At 35.7% G+C, this 10,000-nt stretch overlaps 1 protein-coding gene across 1 annotated transcript in view; it reads right to left on the bottom strand.

The window, feature by feature from the left end:
• The window catches only part of plxnb3 (plexin B3), a 325,474-nt gene that overhangs the window by 113,204 nt on the left and 202,270 nt on the right, over positions 1-10,000 (bottom strand). The window contains exons 18-19 of the mRNA XM_052484163.1: positions 7,279-7,455; positions 6,939-7,110 (exon numbers count right to left, since the gene is read on the bottom strand). Of these exons, the coding sequence (XP_052340123.1) occupies positions 6,939-7,110; positions 7,279-7,455 (349 nt within the window). The remainder of the gene's footprint in view (positions 1-6,938; positions 7,111-7,278; positions 7,456-10,000) is intronic.

The following is a 10,000-nucleotide window of genomic DNA, read 5'->3' on the forward strand; positions in this document are numbered from 1 at the left end:
GTTCCTAGACCAGTTAACCCACTGTTCCTAGACCAGTTAACCCACTGTTCCTAGACCAGTTAACCTAGTGGTTCCTAGACCAGTTAACCCACTGTTCCTAGACCAGTTAACCCACTGTTCCTAGACCAGTTAACCCACTGTTCCTAGACCAGTTAACCCACTGTTCCTAGACCAGTTAACCTACTGTTCCTAGACCAGTTAACCCACTGTTCCTAGACCAGTTAACCCACTGTTCAAGACCAGTTAACCCCACTGTTCCTAGACCAGTTAACCTACTGTTCCTAGACCAGTTAACCCACTGTTCCTAGACCAGTTAACCCACTGTTCCTAGACCAGTTAACCCACTGTTCCTAGACCAGTTAACCCCACTGTTCCTAGACCAGTTAACCTACTGTTCCTAGACCAGTTAACCCACTGTTCCTAGACCAGTTAACCCACTGTTCCTAGACCAGTTAACCCACTGTTCCTAGACCAGTTAACCCACTGTTCCTAGACCAGTTAACCCACTGTTCCTAGACCAGTTAACCCACTGTTCCTAGACCAGTTAACCCACTGTTCCTAGACCACTTAACCTACTGTTCCTAGACCAGTTAAACCACTGTTCCTAGACCAGTTAACCCACTGTTCCTAGACCAGTTAACCCACTGTTCCTAGACCAGTTAACCCACTGTTCCTAGACCAGTTAACCCACTGTTCTTAGACCAGTTAACCCACTGTTCCTAGACCAGTTAACCTACTGTTCCTAGACCAGCTAACCCACTGTTCCTAGACCAGTTAACCCACTGTTCCTAGACCAGTTAACCTACTGTTCCTAGACCAGTTAACTCACTGTTCCTAGACCAGTTAACCCACTGTTCCTAGACCAGTTTTAAGCCACTGTTCCTAGACCAGTTAAGCCACTGTTCCTAGACCAGTTAACCCACTGTTCCTAGACCAGTTAACCCACTGTTCCTAGACCAGTTAACCCACTGTTCCTAGACCAGTTAACCCACTGTTCCTAGACCAGTTAACCCACTGTTAGACCAGTTAACCCACTGTTCCTAGACCAGTTAACCTACTGTTCCTAGACCAGCTAACCCACTGTTCCTAGACCAGTTAACCCACTGTTCTTAGACCAGTTAACCTACTGTTCCTAGACCAGCTTACCCACTGTTCCTAGACCAGTTAAACTACTGTTCCTAGACCAGCTAACCCACTGTTCCTAGACCAGTTAACCCACTGTTCCTAGACCAGTTAACCCACTGTTCCTAGACCAGTTAACCACTGTTCCTAGACCAGTTAACCCACTGTTCCTAGACCAGTTAACCACTGTTCCTAGGCCGTCATTATGAATAAGAATTTGTTCTTAACTGACATGCCAAGTTAAATAAAGGTTAATAATAATATGGCCCATAACATCTGTTAAATATGGACCAATAACATCTGTTAAATATGTGACCAATAACATCTGTTAAATATGTGTATGGACCAATAACATCTGTTAAATATGGACCAATAACATCTGTTAAATATGTGTATGGACCAATAACATCTGTTAAATATGGACCAATAACATCTGTTAAATATGTGTATGGACCAATAACATCTGTTAAATATGGACCAATAACATCTGTTAAATATGGACCAATAACATCTGTTAAATATGTGACCAATAACATCTGTTAAATATGGACCAATAACATCTGTTAAATATGGACCAATAACATCTGTTAAATATGTGTATGGACCAATAACATCTGTTAAATATGGACCAATAACATCTGTTAAATATGGACCAATAACATCTGTTAAATATGGACCAATAACATCTGTTAAATATGGACCAATAACATCTGTTAAATATGGACCAATAACATCTGTTAAATATGGACCAATAACATCTGTTAAATATGGACCAATAACATCTGTTAAATATGGACCAATAACATCTGTTAAATATGGACCAATAACATCTGTTAAATATGGACCAATAACATCTGTTAAATATGGACCAATAACATCTGTTAAATATGGACCAATAACATCTGTTAAATATGGACCAATAACATCTGTTAAATATGGACCAATAACATTTGTTAAATATGGACCAATAACATCTGTTAAATATGGACCAATAACATCTGTTAAATATGGACCAATAACATCTGTTAAATATGGACCAATAACATCTGTTAAATATGGACCAATAACATCTGTTAAATATGGACCAATAACATCTGTTAAATATGGACCAATAACATCTGTTAAATATGTGACCAATAACATCTGTTAAATATGGACCAATAACATCTGTTAAATATGGACCAATAACATCTGTTAAATATGGACCAATAACATCTGTTAAATATGGACCAATAACATCTGTTAAATATGGACCAATAACATCTGTTAAATATGTGACCAATAACATCTGTTAAATATGGACCAATAACATCTGTTAAATATGGACCAATAACATCTGTTAAATATGGACCAATAACATCTGTTAAATATGGACCAATAACATCTGTTAAATATGGACCAATAACATCTGTTAAATATGGACCAATAACATCTGTTAAATATGTGACCAATAACATCTGTTAAATATGTGACCAATAACATCTGTTAAATATGTGACCAATAACATCTGTTAAATATGGACCAATAACATCTGTTAAATATGGACCAATAACATCTGTTAAATATGGACCAATAACATCTGTTAAATATGTGTATGGACCAATAACATCTGTTAAATATGGACCAATAACATCTGTTAAATATGGACCAATAATATCTGTTAAATATGGACCAATAACATCTGTTAAATATGGACCAATAACATCTGTTAAATATGTGACCAATAACATCTGTTAAATATGGACCAATAACATCTGTTAAATATGGACCAATAACATCTGTTAAATATGGACCAATAACATCTGTTAAATATGGACCAATAACATCTGTTAAATATGGACCAATAACATCTGTTAAATATGGACCAATAACATCTGTTAAATATGGACCAATAACATCTGTTAAATATGGACCAATAACATCTGTTAAATATGGACCAATAACATCTGTTAAATATGGACCAATAACATCTGTTAAATATGTGTATGGACCAATAACATCTGTTAAATATGGACCAATAACATCTGTTAAATATGGACCAATAACATCTGTTAAATATGGACCAATAACATCTGTTAAATATGGACCAATAACATCTGTTAAATATGGACCAATAACATCTGATAAATATGGACCAATAACATCTGTTAAATATGGACCAATAACATCTGTTAAATATGGACCAATAACATCTGTTAAATATGGACCAATAACATCTGTTAAATATGGACCAATAACATCTGTTAAATATGGACCAATAACATCTGTTAAATATGGACCAATAACATCTGTTAAATATGGACCAATAACATCTGATAAATATGGACCAATAACATCTGATAAATATGGACCAATAACATCTGTTAAATATGGACCAATAACATCTGTTAAATATGGACCAATAACATCTGTTAAATATGGACCAATAACATCTGTTAAATATGGACCAATAATATCTGTTAAATATGGACCAATAACATCTGTTAAATATGTGACGATAACACCTGTTAAATATGGACCAATAACACCTGTTAAATATGGACCAATAACATCTGTTAAATATGGACCAATAACATCTGTTAAATATGGACCAATAACATCTGTTAAATATGGACCAATAACATCTGTTAAATATGGACCAATAACATCTGTTAAATATGGACCAATAACATCTGTTAAATATGGACCAATAACATCTGTTAAATATGGACCAATAACATCTGTTAAATATGGACCAATAACATCTGTTAAATATGGACCAATAATATCTGTTAAATATGGACCAATAATATCTGTTAAATATGGACCAATAACATCTGTTAAATATGGACCAATAACATCTGTTAAATATGGACCAATAACTCCTGTTAAATATGGACCAATAACATCTGTTAAATATGGACCAATAACATCTGTTAAATATGGACCAATAACACCTGTTAAATATGTGTATGGACCAATAACATCTGTTAAATATGGACCAATAACATCTGTTAAATATGGACCAATAACATCTGTTAAATATGGACCAATAACATCTGTTAAATATGGACCAATAACATCTGTTAAATATGGACCAATAACATCTGTTAAATATGGACCAATAACATCTGTTAAATATGGACCAATAACATCTGTTAAATATGTGTATGGACCAATAACATCTGATAAATATGGACCAATAACATCTGTTAAATATGGACCAATAACATCTGTTAAATATGGACCAATAACATCTGTTAAATATGGACCAATAACATCTGTTAAATATGTGACCAATAACATCTGTTAAATATGGACCAATAACATCTGTTAAATATGTGACCAATAACATCTGTTAAATATGGACCAATAACATCTGTTAAATATGGACCAATAACATCTGTTAAATATGGACCAATAACATCTGTTAAATATGGACCAATAACATCTGTTAAATATGGACCAATAACATCTGTTAAATATGGACCAATAACATCTGTTAAATATGGACCAATAACATCTGATAAATATGGACCAATAACATCTGTTAAATATGGACCAATAACATCTGTTAAATATGGACCAATAACATCTGTTAAATATGGACCAATAACATCTGTTAAATATGGACCAATAACATCTGTCAAATATGTGACCAATAACATCTGTTAAATGTGGACCAATAACATCTGTTAAATATGGACCAATAACATCTGTTAAATATGGACCAATAACATCTGTTAAATATGGACCAATAACATCTGTTAAATATGTGTATGGACCAATAACATCTGATAAATATGGACCAATAACATCTGTTAAATATGGACCAATAACATCTGTTAAATATGGACCAATAACATCTGTTAAATATGGACCAATGACATCTGTTAAATATGGACCAATGACATCTGTTAAATATGGACCAATAACATCTGTTAAATATGGACCAATAACATCTGTTAAATATGGACCAATAACATCTGTTAAATATGGACCAATAACATCTGTTAAATATGGACCAATAACATCTGTTAAATATGGACCAATAACATCTGTTAAATATGGACCAATAACATCTGTTAAATATGGACCAATAACATCTGTTAAATATGGACCAATAACATCTGTTAAATATGGACCAATAACATCTGTTAAATATGGACCAATAACATCTGTTAAATATGGACCAATAACATCTGTTAAATATGGACCAATAACATCTGTTAAATATGGACCAATAACATCTGTTAAATATGGACCAATAACATCTGTTAAATATGTGTATGGACCAATAACATCTGTTAAATATGGACCAATAACATCTGTTAAATATGGACCAATAACATCTGTTAAATATGGACCAATAACATCTGTTAAATATGGACCAATAACATCTGTTAAATATGGACCAATAACATCTGTTAAATATGGACCAATAACATATGTTAAATATGGACCAATAACATCTGTTAAATATGTGTATGGACCAATAACATCTGATAAATATGGACCAATAACATCTGTTAAATATGGACCAATAACATCTGTTAAATATGGACCAATAACATCTGTTAAATATGGACCAATAACATCTGTTAAATATGTGACCAATAACATCTGTTAAATATGGACCAATAACATCTGTTAAATATGGACCAATAACATCTGTTAAATATGGACCAATAACATCTGTTAAATATGGACCAATAACATCTGTTAAATATGGACCAATGACATCTGTTAAATATGGACCAATAACATCTGTTAAATATGTGTATGGACCAATAACATCTGTTAAATATGGACCAATAACATCTGTTAAATATGGACCAATAACATCTGTTAAATATGGACCAATAACATCTGTTAAATATGGACCAATAACATCTGTTAAATATGGACCAATAACATCTGTTAAATATGTGTATGGACCAATAACATCTGTTAAATATGGACCAATAACATCTGTTAAATATGGACCAATAACATCTGTTAAATATGGACCAATAACATCTGTTAAATATGGACCAATAACATCTGTTAAATATGTGACCAATAACATCTGTTAAATATGGACCAATAACATCTGTTAAATATGTGACCAATAACATCTGTTAAATATGGACCAATAACATCTGTTAAATATGGACCAATAACATCTGTTAAATATGGACCAATGACATCTGTTAAATATGGACCAATAACATCTGTTAAATATGTGTATGGACCAATAACATCTGTTAAATATGGACCAATAACATCTGTTAAATATGGACCAATAACATCTGTTAAATATGGACCAATAACATCTGTTAAATATGGACCAATAACATCTGTTAAATATGGACCAATAACATCTGTTAAATATGTGACCAATAACATCTGTTAAATATGGACCAATAACATCTGTTAAATATGGACCAATAACATCTGTTAAATATGGACCAATAACATCTGTTAAATATGGACCAATAACATCTGTTAAATATGTGTATGGACCAATAACATCTGATAAATATGGACCAATAACATCTGTTAAATATGGACCAATAACATCTGTTAAATATGTGACCAATAACATCTGTTAAATATGGACCAATAACATCTGTTAAATATGGACCAATAAGATCTGTTAAATATGAGTGTATGGACCAATAACATCTGTTAAATATGGACCAATAACATCTGTTAAATATGAGTGTATGGACCAATAACATCTGTTAAATATGGGCCAATAACATCTGTTAAATATGGACCAATAACATCTGTTAAATATGTGTATGTGACCAATAACATTTGATGTGATTTACATGTTCCAATGTGGGCTTTACCTTTGACACGGTGCTGTTGAAGACTAGTAGGCGGTTCTTGGCCAACAGTCTGGCGTATCTCCTCCTTCTCATGACCAGGATGTTCTCTGCCATGTGCTCCAACCGCACGGAGATCATTGGCTGTTGCACCACGTCCAGGTTACGCCCACTCACCTTTATATTACGCCCACCCCTAGTTAAACAGCATCACATTGATTGCTTACTGAAAATATGGATGCAAAACACATTATCATTCATTCTTTTAATAGTTTTTAAAAATTGATAATTGTATTTTTTTAAATAAATTATTATATTTTGCTAAAAGCATCTGATACTAAAAACTAAAGGAAGTGTTCCTCACTCGTAGAAGCTCTCAGCAGGCGATGCTGCGGTGATGACAGGGTCCTCCATGTAGTGAAACACCTGCCCAGGTACGCTCCTCTCTGCCTTCCCAAACAACACCCTCACTGTCAGCTCTGCTGTCTGGTTACTGGGGCTGGTCCTGCATACCAGGTGAGTCCCATTCACCTCCTCAACACTGAGGAAGAGGAGAGAGAGAGAGTTATCATTATGGTGTCTGGGGCTGGTCCTGTTACTGAGGCTAATCATGACTTTCTGTACCCTTTCTGGGTATAGATCATGGCACCCCCCCTCGCTCTCTTACACCCACGTCCTGTTATCTCAGGTCGCAAATTCCTGGCGGAGACGCTCTCCTCCTGGCCATGCAGTATAGAGAGAGTTTCACAGTAGAAAGAAAAGGAACAAAGGAACTTCTTCTACATCACAGAACTTGAGAACTGAACAATGTCCATGTTTTGGAGGATGAGTAAACGGTCGGTGGAGAAGCCAGCTACGACCCGGTCCGTTTTGTTTCATGTTTGTGACCTCATGAAAGACAATACAGCCACGTTACCCTAACTCTGTTTATACAGGTGCCTCCGTTATGAGGTTCACATCTAATTATTGTATAAAATGAATAAAATGAATGAGTACAGACATGATCAGGGGTCATAGAACCGCCTTTTTTTAAGTTATTGAATTCCTAACCATACCACGTGGAGCATTGGCTACACGGCTGGAACTCTGAGACTATCGATCCCTACAGAATAAGAGCAAATCTTAGATACTAATTACTAGTCTGCAGCTAGAAATGATGTAAACCTGGGATGCGAAGACCGACAACCGCCGAAACATCTATTCTATAAGAACATTTCTGAATGGTACTCTGAAGTATCCATTCTAACCACGAAATAGTTTGATCTTCAGAGAAACAGAAAGAGAGAGAGACTCGGATCTCCAGCAGACTGACTGGATTCCAACAGAGAAGACCACGACACACTTATAATAAATAAATAATATAAATAAATATTTATAAATATATATTGATTGCAATTATTCTCGAATGAGTGAGAGTTCATGCGCAAAGGATTAGCATTTCAATTAATATAATTATGTGTAGTGACTCCTTTTGTCTTTCCCGCTCTTCCTCAGTCCACGCCCCCTTCTTACTCAGTCCACGCCCCCTTCTTTCTCAGTCCACACCCACTTCTTCCTCAGTCCACGCCCCCTTCTTTCTCAGTCCACACCCACTTCTTTCTCAGTCCACACCCACTTCTTTCTCAGTCCACACCCACTTCTTTCTCAGTCCACACCCCCTTCTTTCTCAGTCCACACCCATTTTTTTCTCAGTCCACACCCCCTTCTTTCTCAGTCCACACCCTTTGTCCACCGAGCCATCATATCGGTTTAGCCCACTAGGGGATCTTTCCTCTCATTGTTAGTAACCAATATCTACTGTTTGTTTGTTTATGCATTTCTGTGATTACTTAGTTATAAATAATTGATTAAGCCAATTAGTGTATGGATGATTCATAGTAAAGTATGAGACTGACATGAGGTAAAGAATCATTCATTAATTAGAAGACTAATTGATCAGATATTAAAATATCTGAAGAGTTATTTTAGGAAAATTATAACTTTGATTTTCCTTGGTGCCCCGACTTCCTAGTTAATTACAGTTACTTGATTAGTTTAATCACGTAATAATAATTACAAAGAATTTATTTGACAAAATAACAGTCTTCACTTTTAATGACGCCAAAAACACGACACCTGCAAGGAGGAGGAAGAGAGAGACAGAGACAGAGACAGAGAGGGAGAGATAGAGAGAAAGAGAGTCAGAGGGTCGTGGGGTGAGACAGGGATGCAGCTTAAGCCCCACCCTCTTCAACATATATATCAATGAATTGGCGTGGGCATTAAAAAAGTCTGCAGCACCCGGCCTCACCCTACTAGAATCCGAAATCAAATGTCTGCTGTTTGCTGATGATCTGGTGCTTCTGTCACCAACCAAGGAGGGCCTACAGCAGCACCTAGATCTTATGCACAGATTCTGTCAGACCTGGGCCCTGACAGTAAATCTCAGTAAGACCAGAATAATGGTGTTCCAAAAAAGGTCCAGTCACCAGGACCAGAAATACAAATTCCATCTAGACACTGTGGCCCTAGAGCACAGAAAAAAACTATACATACCTTGGCCTAAACATCAGCGCCACAGGTAACTTCCACAAAGCTGTGAACGATCTGAGAGACAAGGCAAGAAGGGCATTCTATGCCATCAAAAGGAACATAAATTTCAACATACCAATTAGGATTTGACTAAAAATACTTGAATCAGTCATAGAGCCCATTGCCCTGGGGTCCGCTCACCAACCAAGACTTCACAAAATGGGACAAACGCCAAATTGAGACTGCACGCAGAATTCTGCAAAAATATCCTCAGTGTAGAACGTAGAACACCAAATAATGCATGCAGAGCAGAATTAGGCCGATAGTCGTTAATTATCAAAATCCAGAAAAGAGCCATTAAATTCTACAACCACCTAAAAGGAAGTGATTCCCAAACCTTCCATAACAAAGCCTTCACCTACAGAGAGATGAACCTGGAGAAGAGTCCCCTAAGCAAGCTGGTCCTGGGGCTCTGTTCACAAACACAAACACACCCTACAGAGCCCCAGGACAGCAGCACAATTAGACCCAACCAAATCATGAGAAAACAAAAAGATAATTACTTGACACATTGG

The sequence above is a fragment of the Oncorhynchus keta genome, chromosome 28 (genome assembly GCF_023373465.1).
Source record: "Oncorhynchus keta strain PuntledgeMale-10-30-2019 chromosome 28, Oket_V2, whole genome shotgun sequence".
Taxonomy (NCBI): Eukaryota; Metazoa; Chordata; class Actinopteri; order Salmoniformes; family Salmonidae; genus Oncorhynchus; species Oncorhynchus keta.